Source organism: Bos indicus, chromosome 29 (assembly GCF_029378745.1).
Source record: "Bos indicus isolate NIAB-ARS_2022 breed Sahiwal x Tharparkar chromosome 29, NIAB-ARS_B.indTharparkar_mat_pri_1.0, whole genome shotgun sequence".
In the NCBI taxonomy this organism is placed as follows: domain Eukaryota; kingdom Metazoa; phylum Chordata; class Mammalia; order Artiodactyla; family Bovidae; genus Bos; species Bos indicus.
The window spans coordinates 47,869,749-47,888,394 of NC_091788.1; the positions used below are offsets into that span (position 1 = coordinate 47,869,749).

The following is an 18,646-nucleotide window of genomic DNA, read 5'->3' on the forward strand; positions in this document are numbered from 1 at the left end:
CACACAGAGAGACACACATACACACACACGCGCGCGCGCGCACGCGCGCGCGCGCGCGCGCGCGCACGCGAGCCTGCTGGGAACAGCACCCCCATGACCCTCCCTCCGCGCATCTGGTCCACACCTTCATGACACATGAACCCCAAGTACGAGCACCTCAGGAATGTCTGCAGTCATGTGGCCCTCACCCCTCCACCCACTGGCAGAGCCTGAGCCCCCCAGAAGCTGCCGCCTTGCATCTTGGCGGGGGCAGGGGGGCCAGGCAGACAGCCCCCTGGAGCAGATGGTCACAGTCATGGGGCTAACTCGGTCCCTATAGCACGGGAAGTGACACTCAGCCCAGACAAGAACCCTCAGATCCCTGGGACGTGCTCTCCCTGGAGGCAGGCCACCCCCATCAGCCACCCACTCCTGCCGGCTTAAGGCTTTGAAACCCATCTGTAAAGGGAGGCTGTGGGCAGAGCTCGTCCACCCATCCCAGCTGAGCCGGGGGCCACGTTTTAACGAGGAGGCGCTGGAAACACCGAGGCACAGCCCCTCTGTGTGCAGCGTAAGCATGGGGCTGCTGTGAACAGAGCAGCTGGGAACAAATGGGGCGTCTCGTGAGAACAACCAGCTGCAACGATCACAGCAGCAGCCGCATCTTGAACGTTCCGGAAACTGCTAAGTCCTTCCCATAGAATGCCCACAAGTGTGCACATGACCCCTGGAGGCAGGGGCAGTGCCCCATCTTGCAGATGATACAGCTGAGGTACAGAGAGGTCAGGTGGCTTGCCCAGGGTCACACAGCCAGCAAGAGGCAGAGCTGGTCTTTACCCCAGGCCTTCAGGTCCCTGCTCTGACACTGGCATCGCACCACTCTGTCTCGGGGACTGCTCCAGCACAGGGGAGCTGGATCTAGATTTTGCAGAATACAAGGCATCTTCCCTTCCTGCCTCATTCCCTTTCAAACAAGCCAGGAAGGAGAGGCACCTACCGTGGGTGCAGTTAGCCCTGTCTGACAAGAGGAAAAGCAGGCACAGAGAGGTCAGGCCACTTGCCCAGGGCCACCCAGCCAGCAAGAGGCAGCCAGCATCGTCCCCCAGCCTCCTCGTTCCAGGGCGCCCTGTTCTCATCCCCAGCGCTCTCCTCAGAATGCTGGAGGGGCTGATGGGGTGCCCCTAACCCTTCATTTGTTCACTTGGCGAGCCGGGGCCATGGGGTCACGTTTGCCAACGTGGGTCACTGGCCAGGCCCCAGGGCCAGCGCTGCCCAGGCTTAGGTGGGGCAGCGCCCCCTCCCCAATGGGGGCCACACTGACCACTCCGTTCCCTGGCCAGGCGTTTGTGATCTCCTTCACGTCTGACTTCATCCCTCGCCTGGTGTACCTCTACATGTACAGTGAGAACGGGACCATGCATGGCTTCGTCAACCACACCCTCTCTTCCTTCAACGTCAGCGACTTCCAGAACGGCACGGCCCCCAACGACCCCCTGGATCTGGGCTACGAGGTGCAGATCTGCAGGTACCGCCCAGCAACTCTCTTTTTTTTTTACATTTATTTGACTGCATCGGGTTTTGGTTGCACCATGTAAGACCTAGGCCCTGACCAGGGATAAAACCCAGGCCCCCAGCACTGGCAGCGCAGAGCCTGAGCTGCCGGCCTTCCAGGGAAATCCCCAACAACTCTCTTTAAAGAGCCCCATTTGGTGGGCTTCTGGAAAAAACCCAATTCTTTTGCCCAGTTCTTTTCGGGCAAATCACAGAACAGCTCAATCTTGCTTCAGAGAAAGAAAAAAAAAGAGATTCCTGGGTTGGAGGTTGTTGTTGTTGCTTGTTGCTCAGTCGTGTGTGACTCTTTGCAACCCCATGGACTGCAGCTTCCCTGTCCTTCACCGTCCTTCTACCGGATGGAGGTAGGAGGTGATTTATCACGTCCTTTAACTAAGAAGTCCAGGATAGCTTCAGGCATGGCTGGATCCAGGGCCTGCCATTTGTCATCCAGCCCCATTCTGACACTGCCTCTCAACATGCCTCCTGCACATTGGCGTCATTTTCCGGCAGGCAGGAGGGAATCCCCCAGCAGTCCTCTCTACTCAAAAGTCTTGGTGGGAAGAATATTTCTTTCCCACAAGTCAGCATAAGTCCTAGGATTGAGTCTCACTGACCTGCCTTCAGTCACAGGCCCCTCCTTGAAACCAATCACTGTTGCCAGAGTGTGGGGTCTCTGGCTAGGTCTGGGTTATATGCCAGGGTGTGGGGTTGTGGCCATAGATTTGGGGACATCTCAAGGAAAACTGGGGTTTTCAAACAAGGGGTCATGGATGCTGGATAGGCAAAAGCAGCAGATACCTGAGACGGTCATTCAGAGCAGGCAGGGAGAGCCCCAGGAGAGACAGGGGCAGGGATGGGGTGTGGGTGGTGGGGGCGAGGGGTGCCCCAGGAGAGACGGGGGCAGGGATGGGGTGTGGGTGGTGGGGGCGAGGGGCACAGCCAGGCCTGGCCATTCACTGTGCATCTTCCATGGGCCAGCCTGGCAGGGTTAGGGGCTGGGGGCTCGGGCCTAGGGACTTGGGAACGGGCAACATGAACCCTGCTGTCCAGGGACCTTGTACAGGGGGCAGCAGAAGCGTAAACAGATCCAGTTAAAGGCGTAATAGTAGCTGGAAGCCTAGGGGAAGGGTGGGGGCATGGGGGGCGTTCCAGGGAGAGGGCATGTGGGTGAAAGCAGGGTGGTGGGCACGGGTGGGCTCTGGAGCGTAAAGCGTAAAGGCCCAGCATGGTGGACGGTGAGACCGAGGGAGCGGGCCGGAGCCGCGTATCCCGGCTCAGGAAACAGGACTGTGGTGTGATGGGCCCCGGGCCAAGATGAGGCTGAGGGCAGGGGGCAGAGCGGAGGCAGTGTGGCCGCAGCTCGCTCAGTATCCTCTGACGGGCTAAACCGCCTGAGACTCAGAACAGGAAGCCCTCAGGGACCAAGACACATGTCGCAAAGCCGGAGTGGCGAGGCCCGGGCCTTTCTGTGCAGGGCGGTGTTCACTCCAAGCCTGTTTACTCTTACTGTGCACCTAGCTCTGTTAAGCCCACCTGTCTGTCTTCATACCCTTGACCTGGCAGCAGGCTGTGAAGGAGGCTGCCAGGCTCCAGGGTACTGACAGCAATGAGCAGTAGCTCGTGGCTGCAGAAGAAAAACAAAACACAAAAACAAAACAACCAACAGCAAAAAAAACAGGTCCGAGAAATGGAAAACAGCACACCTGGGGTCCCGGGAACTGGCAGGCAGGCCCGCCCTGCGTAGGTGCAGCTGATGACTTTGAACAGCACCTGTGTCCCGGTGAGCCCCAGGGATTAAATTACAAGACGTGCTGTGTGTTCCGAGTCAGGGCAGGCACTGCACTTACTCTGAGACCCGTACAGCGGTGAAAATGAACAAGCTGGAGCCAGGCCTGCCAATGAGAGAAGGCAGACGACACGCAAATACACAACATGACACGCTGCGGGCTGTTCAGAGGCCCACCCACCGCATGTTTCAGGGCACACAGATGTGAAGAGGCCGGGTGAGCTGCTCCAACTCCCGCGTGGCCGCCGTGGGCAGGGTCGGCCTGGAGAGCTGGGGGTCCCTTCCTCCCCATCATCAGCAGGCCTGGGCTCCAGAGACCCCTGAGCTTCCAGTCCGGGCCCCCTGCTCGCCTCTCTTGCTTTGTTTGAACGCCCCACACCAAGAACACGCTCAGTCTAACCTATTTAACTCAAAATGAATTTCAGAGAAGAATGATTTCGAACAAAGAAGGCAGGGAGATAGGTGTTCGTTTTATTGTAAATCCCCTCAAAAGGTCAGTGTTGGTGTTTACAGGGTAAGCGTTGGTTCTCGAGAATGGAGCCCCAGGCACCCAGGTCTTCGAAGTAGCCCCCTATCCGAGCATTGGTCAGGAATCCTGGTCACGCAGCGGGGTGGGCAGCGGGAGGGCTGAGGAAACAGGCCAAAGACCCCGGGGGTTTTGTGGGGGTTGGTTTTGGGTTTTGGCCATGCCAGGTCATGGGATCTTCAGTCTTCCCTGCCGCCCTCCGGCTCTTAGTTGCAGCATGTGAGGTCTAGTTCCCTGACCAAGGATCGAATCTAGGCCCCGTGCGCTGGAAGCACAGACTCTTAGCTCCTGGACCACCCAAACACCCCCTTTTTAAGTGAGACCCTTGCCACCTTTCCCCCACAGAGCTGGAAGGTCATGGCCAGCCCTCTCTGCTCCCTGGGACTGTGGCTTTAGTCAGGCCCACCTGTCCGTTGGCCACAATTAAGTCCTGTGAGTGCTGTGAGCTCCACGCTGCTAGCTGCTCCCGCTCAAGCCACCTCCCAGGTAGTCGGCTGCAGGTGGAGCAGTACCCAGCCCAGCCCGCGGCCGTGGGTATAAAAAAAGCAGCTGAGAGCTGTGATCACTGCCACCATCTATCACCACACTGAAACAAGCGTGGTCTCACTGAACGCGCACAGCTGTGATCACTGCCACCATCTATCACTACACTGAAGCGAGCATGGTCTCACTGAACGCGCACAGCCAGCTCCAGAGAGGGCACTCTTGTCCCCGGTGTGGGGAGCTTGCAGGCTGAGTGCAAGAGCTGAGCCGGGGAAACAGCAAGATCATCTCTCACAGAGGTCAGTGCAGGTGGTGGGGCTTGGCACCTGGACACGTCTGTAAGTGGGCTTTGAGGTATGTGTAGGAGTTCACCAGGTAGCACAAACACATTTCCCAGCATCCTAGTGCGGCTGGCCCTGAGCACAGAAGGAAGAGGGAGGAGCAGGTGTGTGTGGCTGCTGACGGTGGGAGAGCAGTGGCCGCTTGTTCCCATAGGAGATCAGGTTGTACAACTTCTGCACAGCTCAGCAGCTGGCACCAGAGTGCCTTCCCCGCCCCATCCTGTCTCTGGGACTGGCAGCTTACTGCTGCGCAGGCTTTCTGAGACTTCTGTCCTGTTGCCTCAGAAGACACACAGCTCTGTGGATGAGGGGCCCTATCTGTGCCCCCAACAGCCCTAACCCCTGGAATGGGGCCTGGTATGCAGCACTGCTCACTAAATTCTTGTGACGTGACTAAGTGAGGGAATGCCAGGCTGAGGCCCAGAGAGGTCAAGCGATGCCACAGGGACACACAGTGAGGCGGGAGCCCAGTCTGGGTCTGTACCAGGCCCACACCCCCAGAGCCAGGGGCCTCCTCTCCTGGGCCCCCAATGGGGCCCCAGCTTTCCAGTGACCGGCAGAATGCACCTGCAGCCCTGTACCTGGAAAACGCCCTTTCTCGGAAAGAAAGCGAGGCTTTCTCAGGCGGCTTTGGGGAAGCTCTTCCCACACAGAGAGGGTTGGTCCTGTTAAAACCGGGCACCCCAAATTTGGGAGCAGCTGGGGGGCCTAGGTGGGGACAGAACCCCGGGTTCCCCTTCTTCCTCTGCCCCCACCTCGGGCATCTCTGGACCTCTGACAAAAAGGCAGAACTAGAGCCGTGGAGGCCCCCATGCTCCCGCTGTACAAGGAGCAGAGGCGGGCCCTGGGGGCCCTGGGAGTGAGCACTGTCTCCCAGCAGGGCATCAAGAGCCACATCCAGAAGCCGTAAGAAGAGGGGTGGGTGGATATTTATCACAGGGAGATAAGGACGTAACACTTGGGGAGGTGCCCTTCGGGCACTGGGGCTGGCAAGGTGGCAGGGGACAGGGTGGGCCTGACCACACCAGCAGTGTGTTTAACCTCATACATGGGCTACTTTGCAAGAACGTTTCATTTTTTTCCAATAGTTCCCCCACAGAGAGGGGAAAGCCTGAAAAAGCTGTTTTCACACTGGATCTCACAGCACATGGCCTGGAATTCTGTGGACGCAGGGGGCGGGTGGGCTGGGTTGAGGCTCTGGTTTAGGGACCCCATCCCCTTCCACCCGGAAGGCCCCACTTCCTGTGTGTGACTCACTGGAGTCTCCAGGGTGGGGGTTCTTTTTGTTACCAGGGCTGCACTACCTTCAGAGTTTGGGATCCCTGGGCAATATAGTCCCAGAGCCCCCTGCTGTGGGCCCCCAGCTGGGCTTATGGGGACACCCTTGCAGGCCTGCCCAGCCCACGTGGGCACCGGGATCCCTTCTGGTGTGGGGAGAAGCCCCCCACACTGTGTGAGCCGGCAGGGCTGGGGGCTGTCCTGCAGGCGGCCCAGGCTCTCCTGATGCGAGTCCTGCGGCGGAGCCGGACCCCAGCTCCTCCTGAAGGCCCACCTCGATTTTGCAGGTACAAAGACTACCGGGAGCCGCCATGGTCGGAACACAAGTATGACATCTCCAAGGACTTCTGGGCCGTCCTGGCCGCCCGGCTGGCCTTTGTCATCGTCTTCCAGGTGCGAGGGCCTGCTCGACTTCCGGAAGGGCTGGGGGCTGAGGCGCCAAGGATGCGCTGTTGCCCAGAAAAGGGTCAGGAGGGCAGGAACTGGCCAGGGTCAGGGGTTTGGAGGCTGGAGGACTCACCCTGGTCACCCTGGGGTGTGAGGTGCTGGTGACCCCAGGCCCTGGCCAAGGAGAGGTCCCAGACCCTCCTGAGTTAAAGGAAGGTGGGGATGGGAGGTGGTCAGGGCTGGCGGGGTCCTGGCTGACACCAGCCCCCACCTCCAGCAAGCAGGGGACCCGGCCCTGCCAGTCCCAGTCTCCCGGGAGGGGAGCTAACCCTGAGGCCAAGGATCCAGACCCGGAAGCCAGCCGGCACACGGCACTGAGACCCCAGCTGGGGCGGTCGTGCTGAGGTTGCCTCCGGGGTGTCCCCCTAGCCTGGGGTCCCAGGAACTGGGGTCAAGCCCCAGCCCTGCCCCTCTACACATTGTGGCCCCCGCCAGGACCCCCAGCCCCTGAGGCCCCCTGCCTCGACCACCAGCCTTCCACAACCCACTGCAGTCAGACTAGTATCTGGGGCCCAGTTCCCCAGAAGCTGAGCCTGAGATGAGGATTCTGGTGCAAACGGGTTATTGAGGGAAGCCCTTGTTGCGGGGCAGTTGGGGTGGGGTGGGTGCTGCTCAGCAGGAAGGGGGCCTGGGCCAGAGCGTGAATCCTGCCACACAAGTGGGCCCACCTTGATGCAGGAGAGTGCCTCTGGTCTGCCCACGTGGCCCTTCATTGGCTTCAGGCCAGGACCAGGGAGACGGAAGGGGGCAGTTCCCTGCAGACAGGCAGCTTTGAGTGTCAGCGGCCACAGCTGAGGGCTGGGAACGTCAACCAAGAAAGATGACGGGGGATCGGGGGGTGGGGGGGGAACCGGCACCCTCTATGACCAGTAGACTGACTCAGTCACATGTGCTCACAAGTGCTGGTCAGATGGAAGTTTGAAAACTAGAGATTTCCATCAGTCTATGAAAGCCAACTCGTCTGCATTCTACAGACCAGAAATGTAAGCAGAGAGGCGGCTGGCATGGATTCAGGGCAATCCTGGGAGGCCTGACAAAGGGCAGAAGGGCCTGCGGAGTCCTCAGAGATGGCTTAAGCTCCATTTGTTTGTGTTCTTTGCGTTTTAACTACTTTCCCTTGAAGCCTTAGCACTTGTTGTATTTAATCCCCTGGTAGCTCAGCTGGTAAAGAATCTGCCTGCAATGCAGGAGACCCTGGTTCAATTCCTGGGTCGGGAAGTTCCCCTGGAGAAGGGATGGGCTATTCTTGGGCTTCCCTGGTGGCTCAGATGGCAAAGAATCCACTCACTATGCTGGAGACCTGGTTTCAATCCCTGGGTCAGGAAGATTCCCTGGAGGAGGAAATGGCAACCCGCTCCAGTATTCTGGAGAATCCCATGGACAGAGGAGCCTGGTGGGCTACAGTCCATGGGGTTGCAGAGTCAGACACAACTGAGTGACTAAGCATGCGTTGAGGAGGGAAAGAAAAAGGAACCCTCTTACACTGCTGAAAGGAATGTAAAAGGATGCCTCGGCTACAGTCCATAGGGTCCCAAAGCATCGGACACGACTGAGTGACTAAGCACAACCAATCAGATCATTTCTTAAGCCTGGAGATACAGACTCATGCAGACAGTTTTCCTGTTCAAGAGGGCCCACTTCCTGTCTCATCTATGACCTCCGGGGAAACCAAGGCCAGGGAGGTGCAGGGGGTATCTGAGGTCACACGGCCGGGGTGATGGGCGGAGCAAGGTGCTGTCCTTTGGGGCGCAGGGGGAGGTGGGAGCGTTTCCGGGGTCGCCCCTCCCAGCCCCCCGACGCTGACTCTCCTTCCAGAACCTGGTCATGTTCATGAGCGACTTTGTGGACTGGGTCATCCCCGACATCCCCAAGGACATCAGCCAGCAGATCCACAAAGAGAAGGTGCTCATGGTGGAGCTGTTCATGCGGGAGGAGCAGGGCAAGCAGCAGCTGCTGGACACGTGGATGGAGAAGGACCGGAAGAAGGCGGAGCCCTGCAACAACCACAGCCCCGCCCCAGCCGCCCCGCCCCCGCCCCCGCCCCCGGAAGGCCCCGACTTCCCCGGAGGCTCCCTGTAGCCGCTGGGCAGCCCCAGCCACCGCACTCTCCATCCCGGGCAGGCGGCTTCTCACACCCACCTGGCCCCTGGGCTCCTGGGTTTGTGGCAAACCTGGAAAACCGCCTTGTAGTAGGACAGTGTTTCTCCATCTTTTTCTACTTTGTTTTGTTTTGTTTTCTGTTGTTTTTGCACAAAACCATTATGCAGGGAATCCTGTTTAGTGTTCAGCGTTAATCAAAATGACCGCTGGGGACAGGGTGGCATGCAGCAGATGCGGGTGTTTTGTGGACACAATGCTTGGAGTCTGGGGTCTCCTTGGCAGTTGGGAGGTGAGCCCCCAGAAGTCATCTTCTTTAAACCCTCCTGATGCCTTAAGAAAGGTGAGGTGGCATTCCAAAGCATCGGGCAAAAGCTGGTGAGAGATTTGAGGGCAAACAGAGAAATGGATGAGGGATGACGTTGTTGACACCCGTTCCAAATGACGTCACTTGTCTCTAGGTCGAAAGAGATTGTTTCATCGCCTTTTCCTTCCATGGGTTCAGAAACCGAGACACTGCTCAAAATGCAAGGTGCCCTGGCTGTGTCGCTCGGACGGCCTGGGGGCCCCGGCTTCCCTCTGAGAGAATCAGCAGGGTGCAGGCGTCTGAGTAAGCAGTGACAGGCACCTCCCCCCACCACAGTGAAAGAGGAAATGGTATTTCTCAGCTGGTGTCTGACCCTGAGACCCCGTGAACAGTACAGGCTTCTCTGTCCATGGAGTTCTCCAGGCAAGAATACTGGAGTGGGTTGCCTTTCTCTTCGTCAGGGGATCTTCCTGACCCAGGGATCGAACCTGGGTCTCCTGCGTTGCAGGCAGATTCTTGACCATCTAAGCCTCCAGGGAAGCCCACAGGGTGACAGAAAAATGAGCAGTGAGAGATTGTGACCTCGGAGGCGTTTCTGCAGACAGCTTTAGGGTTTCAAGAAGTCTTAAGGTTTCCAGGGGTACTTTTGCAGCTTCAGCATATTTATTGGGTTTGTTTGTTTGATTAAATCAGTTCTACAGTGGATTTAAGGGTTTTTCCTCTGTAGCTCAAAGGTGGAAGGCGTTTATTTTATTAGCTAACCAAATATCATTGAGAGGAATTTGAACTACTGTTACTACCAAAGATTTTTATTAATAAAGGCTTCTATTTTGGTAACACTTCTCTATATTTTTACTTACAGGAATGTTACTGTTGGAAATTATCATTTTAAAAAACTTGTAAAAACAAACCTCCATAGCTGATAGGAATGGTCTCAACTTGCAGCCCCATTATACTAACGATGATCTGAAGTTTCTCAAGCACGCAGAGAAACGTAAGAGAAACGTTCCAGCAAAGGGAGGGGCGAAAACACGAACATGTTTGTCTTGAACATGTGGTTGGTGAGCGCGGACATTCCCGTAAGCTGTCAATTAGGAGGGACGTCCGCAGGTGTCATAGCTTTTTGTTACTTGCTAAAATCATGCCATCTGATGCTTCTGCTTTCTCTTGTACAGTAAGTAGTTTGAAATGGGGTTTTTGTATATAAACATTGTATTAAAAATGAGGTGATTACCGAATATCCTTTTATGGAAACCTTTTCTTTTTTAAAAAGTGAATGTACACAGATACACAAAGGCTGAACATGCATCTGAATAAATTTGTATACATGAATCTTCCTTCCAAACCCTGTCCACGTGACTTCTGCCCCCAGAAACTCAAGGGGCCAACCTCAGAGTCCCCTCATGATTGAACCTGCAAACTCAGGGAACTCGTAAGCCTCCATTTCCTCGACGCAGGACACGGGACCCATTCTGATGTTCCTGGGACTTTGTCCGAGAGGATGTGCATATGTATGGCTGTGTGGGTCTGTGTGTGCACGTGGGATTGTGCCTGTGTGTGTGTCTCTGTTGCTTTGTCTACACCTATGCACAACTGAAGCCAGAAGGAGAAGGGGGTGGCAGAGGAAGAAATGGTTAGATGTCATCACTGACTCACTGGACATGAGTCTGAGCAAACTCCGGGAGATGGTGAAGGACAGGGGAGCCTGGCATGCTGCAGCGGGTCACAAGGAGCTGGACACGACTGAGGGACAGAGCAACAATGTGGGGGTGGACACACCTTTCCAGCCGCCTCTTCCGTGATCCCCACATCCTGACCCCTGGTCCCGCCAACCCAACAGAGTAGTACTGAAGATTTCGTGGACCTAAAATTGCCCCCAAACCTTTAGGGGAGCATCCCAGGATTGCCAGTGTGTTTTCTTTTTTCCTATTGATTTACTTATCTCGCTAGGGCTTTGTTGTGGCGTGTGGACTCTTAGTTGCAGCACGTGGGATCCAGCTCCCTGACCAGGGATCAAACCCAGGCCCCCTGCACTGGAAGCGTGGAGTCTTAGCCACTGGACCGTCAGGGAAGTCCCGCCCGTGTTTTCATTTGGGCGAATGGGGACACCTTTTCTTTAACCCATCACCTATAATCCCCATCGTTTCTTGAAAGAAAGACTCTCTTTTGCATCCAAACATCAGTGAGGCCTCAACCCGCAGGCCTGCAGGGCACCCCTGGAGCTGTTGTGTCCCCAAGGAAGTCTCAGCAAACCCGAGCCCAAGAGGCCCTGGCTGCCCCGCCATCAAGAGCGTCCTTCTAAAGCTTGAGGGCGGCTCCCAGGCCAGCATCGGCCCTCCCCTCTCATAGGGCCTCCCAGGGGCCTGAGAGGCTCACAGGGGACCTTTAGCCCCTCCGGGTTGTGAGGAAACGTCGTCGTCTCAGAGTGGGGCGGTGATCCGCCCCCCGCCCCACCAAGAGCACAGGGCTCCCTGACAGCCAGAGCTTACAGACACGCATCCCTGCAATGTTCAAGAAGCAGCCGTGAGCAAGGCAGACACAGCCCCGTCCCTCAGGGGCGACTTCTTGCAGCAGGCATCAGATGCGGAGCGAGAAAATGCACCCCAGCACAGGATCGTCTCAGAGGAAGGAAGGGGTGCTGATGAAAATATAACAGGGGTGTGGCTGAGGGTCACTCAGAGTGACCAAGTTGAGCAGGAAGGCCCCCAGAGTCTGAGCAGGGAGGAGCCGGAATGTAAAAGCCTGGAGAAGGGCCAGAGGTTCCAGCAGCAGCGGCAGGCACAAAGGCCCTGAGGCAGCGGTGCACTGGGCGGGTTGTAGGAGCAGCGAGAAGTTCGTCATGTCTGGGGGGCGCAGGGCGGGAGGCGAGGAATCAGGAAGCAGCGCACACCAGCCGCCCCCCTGCCTGCCCCGGCTCCCTGAGGACTTCGACCTTGGCAGGAAGTCCACGGCAGGGGCTGGCGGCCTCCACCAGGGCAGGGATGGAGCTGACTCACACAACTCAAGGTCTTGGTGGTGTTGGGTGGAGACTGCAGAGGGGTTGGGAGCCAGGGAGGAGAGATGCAGAAATTCAGGTGAGCGATGTAGGCCTTGGACAAGGGTGGGAGGAGGTGGGGGTTGGGGGGGAGCCACCAGATTAACTTCACAAAGACCTGGGCTCTGGCAGCAAAAGGACCCCCAGAGATGAGCGGGGCAGATGGCACCGTCGTTTCACAGACAGGCACAGTGGGGACCAGAGAGGGTCAGGGCTCCGCTCTGGTCTCACTGCAAGCTGGCCCCACAGGTGCCCCTTGGACCCAGGACCCTGGCACCTGGCTCCGAACAGTTTCTGCTCCTGGTCCCTGGAGTGGAGTGGCAGGAGCAGGGCAGGGCTGAGCCCCAAGCACAGACAGTGAAGGACTGGGGCTCGTGGGGGCCTGAGGCCCGGGGCGGGGTCCCTCATGCCAGTGATTGACCCTGAAGGTGAAGGCCGCCTTGAGCTGTGACCAGCCTAAGACACCTCTGTTTTGTTCAGTGCTCATTAAATCTTACTTAATTTAATATATAAAAAGGGCCTCCCTGGTGGCTCAGACGGTAAGGAGTGCCTGCAATGCAGGAGACCCAGCTTTGATCCCTGGGTCGGGAAGATCCCTTGGAGAAGGAAATAGCAATGCTCTCCAGGATTCTAGCCTGGAGAATCCCATGGACAGAGGAGCCTAGCGGCCCACAGTCCACGGAGTCACAAAGAGTCGGACACGACTGAGTGACTGATGTTTTCACTTTTCAGTATACAGAAAACTGCACAAATCTTGAGTATACACTCAACTGTGTATACTCAACTGTGTAAATTCAATTCACACACACCTCTGTAATCAGCACCCCAGAAGCCTCCCTTGGTGCTCCCGTCTGGTCACCCCTCCTCACCCAACTGTGACCCTGGTCCCTACCCACCATCCTGACTTCAGCAGCTGGTTTGAAAGAGGAGAATGAAAAAGTTGGCTTAAAGCTCAACATTCAGAAAACTAAGATCATGGCATCCGGTCCCATCACTTCACTGCAAATGGATGGGGAAGCAGTGGCAGACTTTATTTTGGGGGGCTCCAAAATCACTGCAGATGGTAACTGCAGCCAGGAAATTAAAAGATGTTTGCTCCTTGGAAGAAAAGCTATGACCAACCTAGACAGCATATTAAAAAGCAGAGACATTACTTTGCCAAAAAAGGTCCATCTAGTCAAAGCTATGGTTCTTCCAATAGTCACGTATGGATGTGAGAGCTGGACTATAAAGAAGGCTGAGCGCCGAAGAATTAATGCTTTTGAACTATGGTGTTGGAGAAGACTCTTGAGAGTCCCGTGGACTGCACGGAGATCAAATCAGTCCATCCTAAAGGAAATCAGTCCTGAATATTCATTGGAAGGACTGATGCTGAAGCTGAAACTCCCAACTTTGGCCACCTGATGCGAAGAACTGACTCACTGGGAAAGACCTTGATGCTGGGAAAGATTGAAGGAGGGAGGAGGGGACGACAGAGGATGAGACGGTTGGATGGCATCACCGACTCGATGGACATGAGTTTGAGTAAACTCCGGGAGTTGGTGATGGAGAGGGAGGCCTGGCCTGTAGCAGTCCATGGGATCGACTGAGGGACTGGAGTGAATTGAACCCCATTTGCCTGGTTTCACTTGTGGGTGGCTGCTGCCCTCTGCTGGCTGCCTGTGGGAGCTGCACTTGGAGATGAACAAGATGCAGCACTTGAGGCCTTGCGTTGGTTATCTGTTTGCCGCCCTGCAAATGACCATGAACTTAGTGACTTAGTACAGCAACGTACTGTCTTACAGTTCTGTAAGCCAGACTTCTGACACAGGCCTCACAGAGTTAAGATGCAGGTGTGAGCGAGGCTGCGCCCTTCCCACCATCTCCAGCCACGGCAGCCAGTCTCTCCCGCAGCTGTCTCTCCAGCTCGCCGCTCAGGAGGACCTGGCTTGGCTTGAGTCCCTGGGATGATCCAGGGTGACCTCCCCCCACCTCAGAGTCCTTCATCTTCATCACACCTGCAAAGTCGTTCCCGCCACGTAAGTTGACTTATTCACAATGTCCGGGAACTGGAATCGGACACCTGGGGGCCATTGTTCTGTCCACCATGTACTCCCGCCCCCAGGGGAAAAACTAACTGCCTCCAAGCAAAGCCCACAGTCCCCAGATATCTATGGAAAGGCTTCATCAGGAATGAGAGAGATCAAAACAAACAGGAGGAGGAGGAGCCTGGGGGGACACTGAGATGACACAGAGAAGAAAGAAAAGCAACTCTGTTCATCATCCTTGGGAGTAAAGACCAATGCGCATGGGAGTCCCAGGTGGCGAGTGGTAAGCAATCCGCCGGCCAGTCTAGGAGACACGTGTTCGATCCCTGGGTCAGGAGGATTCCCTGGAGAAGGGAATGGCAACCCCCTCCAGTGTTCTTGCCTGGAGAATCCCACGGACAGAGGAGCCTGGGGGGCCATGGTCCATGGTCTTACAGAAGAGTCAGGCGTGGCTGAGCGCGCGCAGGTAGCAGCGGCTCATGCGTTTTCAGTGCGGCGCAGCGCTCCACCCTGTGAGTGAAACTCAACCAACCGTCACTCATTACGTGTGCTTTGGTGGTAAACTTATTGCAATTACAAGTTACTCTGCTGAGATCTCCCTGCAGGAGCCGGTCACTGCAGTACTTCCTCTAGGGCGGTTGGTTGCTTGTCTTCGAATGGCTCACAAGCTGGGAATGACTTGTATATTTGAAATGGTTGGGGGAGGGGAAGAATATCTGTGACATGAGACTGTTACATGGAATTCAAATTTCAGTATCTACAAATAAACTATTATTGGAACATAAAGACCAGTGTGCCTCCATGAAACCAGAAAAAGGTGCTATTTTCTTTCTTTTTTTAAAGAGGCAATGCTAATGAAAGGAAAATACAAAAACTAGACTTCACCAAAATTTAAAATTTGGTGGGGGGGGGGGGGGCGTGGGGTCGGAGGATACCCAACTGAATGAAATGGCAATTCACAATATGGGAGAAAATAATCTCAAATCATATTTCTGATAAGAGACATAACTGGAATATCCGAGGATCCCCTACAACTCAGCAACAGATAGACCAGCAACCCAGTTAAAAGTGGACAGGGAGCTTGACTGGACATTTCTCCAAAGACGTACAAATGGTCAATAAGCTCATGAGAAGACGCTCAACATCACTGGTTACCAGGGAACCGGAAGTCACACCCACACTCACCACTGCACGCCCCCTGGGATGCCTAGGATCCCAAACCAGAAAATGCTGAGACTCGTAAGGGTGTGGAGAAGGTGGAACCCTACTGCTTTGCTGGTAGAAATGTAAACTGCTGGTGCAACCTCCATGGCAAAGGCTGTGATGCTTTCTCAGAAAAATGAAACAGTGACCGTGTGATCCAGTGATTTCACTTCTGGGTACACACACACAAGAATCCGCAGCAGGGACTCACCCTGGTACACGCACGTTCCCCTCGGCTTCACAGGGACTTCCCGATGATCGGTTCACAGAGGAAGAGGAGACTAAGGCGTCAGGGACTCACCCTGGTATACGCACGTTCCCCTCGGCTTCACAGGGACTTCCCGATGATCGGTTCACAGGGACTCACCCTGGTATACGCACGTTCCCCTCGGCTTCACAGGGACTTCCCGATGATCGGTTCACAGGGACTCACCCTGGTATACGCACGCTCCCCTCGGCTTCACAGGGACTTCCCGATGATCGGTTCACAGAGGAAGAGGAGACTAAGGCGTCAGGGACTCACCCTGGTATACGCGCGTTCCCCTCGGCTTCACAGGGACTTCCCGATGATCGGTTCACAGGGACTCACCCTGGTATACGCACGTTCCCCTCGGCTTCACAGGGACTTCCCGATGATCGGTTCACAGAGGAAGAGGAGACTAAGGCGTCAGGGACTCACCCTGGTATACGCACGTTCCCCTCGGCTTCACAGGGACTTCCCGATGATCGGTTCACAGGGACTCACCCTGGTATACGCACGTTCCCCTCGGCTTCACAGGGACTTCCCATGATCGGTTCACAGGGACTCACCCTGGTATACGCACGTTCCCCTCGGCTTCACAGGGACTTCCTGATGATCGGTTCGCAGGGACTCACCCTGGTATACGCACGTTCCCCTCGGCTTCACAGGGACTTCCCGATGATCGGTTCACAGAGGAAGAGGAGACTAAGGCGTCAGGGACTCACCCTGGTATACGCACGTTCCCCTCGGCTTCACAGGGACTTCCCGATGATCGGTTCACAGGGACTCACCCTGGTATACGCACGTTCCCCTCGGCTTCACAGGGACTTCCCGATGATCGGTTCACAGAGGAAGAGGAGACTATGGCGTCAGGGACTCACCCTGGTATACGCACGTTCCCCTCGGCTTCACAGGGACTTCCCGATGATCGGTTCGCAGGGACTCACCCTGGTATACGCACGTTCACCTACGGCTTCACAGGGACTTCCCGATGATCGGTTCACAGGGACTCACCCTGGTATACGCACGTTCCCCTACGGCTTCACAGGGACTTCCCGATGATCGGTTCGCAGGGACTCACCCTGGTATACGCGCGTTCCCCTACGGCTTCACAGGGACTTCCCGATGATCGGTTCACAGAGGAAGAGGAGACTAAGGCGTGGTTTGTGGCTGGTTTTACGTGATACACTGACGGCCCCCAAAGGTGGATGGTCACAGCACTACAGCCCCTCTCTGGGGCATCCCGGAGGGACAGTGGAGAAAGAGAGAGCCTCCCAGTGGGCAGAGCTTCAGTCAGAACACCTGAAGGAGTGAGAAGAGGTCTGGGAGAGTTGGGGAGAGTTGTTCCAGGAGCTATTTGACATCTATAGACACATCACCCGATGACACAATTTTTCAAGCATCCACGAAACATTTCCTGAGACAGACCACATGCTGGGCCTTAAAACAAGCTCAGCAAGTTCAAAGGGATTGAAACCATCCAGAGCGTGTTCTCTGACTGTAACAGAATCAAACTATAATAGGAACCAATGACAGAAACTCATGCTGAGTCACTGCTCAGTCGTGTCCGACTCTGTGACACCATGGACTGGGGCCAGCCAGGCTCCTCTGTCCACAGTATTTTCCAGGCAAGAATACTGGAGTGGGTTGCCATTTCCTCCCCCAGAGGATCTTCCTGACCCAGGGACTGAACTCACTTCTCCTGCATTGGCAGATAGGTTCTTTACCAGTGAACCAACTGGGAAACCCTAATGACAGAAAGGCAACAGGCAAATCTCTAAACCCAAGTAAATGACGCAGCACAATTCCAAATAAACCTGGGTCAAAGAGAAAGCCTCAGAGGAAAGAAAAAGACATAGAAATAAATGAAAATAAAAACACAGCATCTCAAAATTTGTAGGACACAGCTAAAAGCAATGTTGAAAATGCTTATCTTAGAAGTGAATGACCTACATGCCTACCTCAAGAAACTAGAATGAAAAAAAAAAGCAAAATAAATCCAAAGCAAGGAGAGGGAAATAAAATAGCCAAGACAAGGCAAAATATGAAATAAAAATAGGGAAAGAGAGAAAAATCGTTGAAACAAAAAACTAGTTCATTGCAAATAAATAAAATTGATAAACTTCTAGCAAGACAGAGAAACATACAGAGAGAAGATGCAAATCACCAATTTCAGGAATGAAATGGAGGATTTGTTACAGATCTTGTAGCCATTAAAAGGATAACGCTACAGAGTGACCATGTGCATGCTAAGTCGCTTCAGCCACGTCCCACTCTGTGACTCAATGGACTGTAGCCTGCCAGGCTCCTCTGTCCACGGGGATTCTCCAGGCAAGAATACGGGAGTGGGTTGCCATGCCCTGCTCCAGAGGATCTTCCCAACCCAGGGATCGAACCCGTGTCTCCTGTGGTTCCTGCATCGCAGGTGGATTCTTTCCTGCTGAGCCGCGGGGAAGATGCAGACTGAATGTGTCCAAAACTCACGTTGAAACTCTACCCTCCCGCCTGGTGATGGTGTTTGAAGGGGGCCCCCATGATGAGATTAATGCCCTTAAAAACATCTGGAGAGAACTTGCTTCCCTCTCTGTTTTTCTCCACGTGAGACTACAGTGAGCGCTCAGAGTCTGCTCTCTGGCACAGGCCCTCACAAGACCCCAAACCTGCTGACAACCTGCTCACAGATTTCCTGCTTCCAGGTTCCTGAGAAATAATTTCTGTTGTGTATAATCCACCCAGTCAATCAGTTCAGTTCAGTTGCTCAATCGTATCCCACTCTTTGCGACCCCATGGATTGCAGCACGCCAGGCCTCCCTGTCCATCACCAACTCCCAGAGCTTGCTCAAACTCATGTCCATCGAGTCGGTGATGCCATCCAACCATCTCATCCTCTGTCATCCCCTTCTCCTCCTGCCTTCAATCTTTCCCAGCATCAGGGAATGAGTTAGTTCTTTGCATCAGGTGGCCAAAGTATTGGAGTTTCAACTTCAGCATCAGTCCTTCCAATGAATATTCAGGACTGATTTCCTTTAGGATGGACTGGTTTGATCTCCTTGCAGTCCAAGGGACTGTCAAGAATCTGCTCCACCACCACAGTTCAAAAGCATCAATTCTTCAGTGCTCAGCTTTCTTTATGGTCCAACTATCACATCCAAACATGACTACTGGAAACACCATAGCTTTGACTAGACGGACTTTTGTTGGCAAAGTAATGTCTCTGCTTTTTAATACGTTGTCTAGGTTGGTCATAGCCTTTCTTCCAAGGAGCAAGCATATTTTAATTTCATGGCTGCAGTTACCATCTGCAGTGATTTGGGAGCCCAAGAAAATAAAGTCTCTTACTATT

At 54.9% G+C, this 18,646-nt stretch overlaps 1 protein-coding gene across 10 annotated transcripts in view; it reads left to right on the forward strand.

The window, feature by feature from the left end:
- ANO1 (anoctamin 1) overlaps window positions 1-10,036 on the forward strand; it is a 172,269-nt gene extending 162,233 nt beyond the window's left edge. For all 10 annotated transcript variants that reach the window (XM_070782481.1, XM_070782482.1, XM_070782483.1 and 7 more), the window contains 3 exons: window positions 1,320-1,504; window positions 6,235-6,340; window positions 8,210-10,036. In XM_070782481.1, the coding sequence (XP_070638582.1) occupies window positions 1,320-1,504; window positions 6,235-6,340; window positions 8,210-8,473 (555 nt within the window). In that variant the 3' untranslated portion in view covers window positions 8,474-10,036. The remainder of the gene's footprint in view (window positions 1-1,319; window positions 1,505-6,234; window positions 6,341-8,209) is intronic.
- Window positions 10,037-18,646: the final 8,610 nt, after the last annotated feature.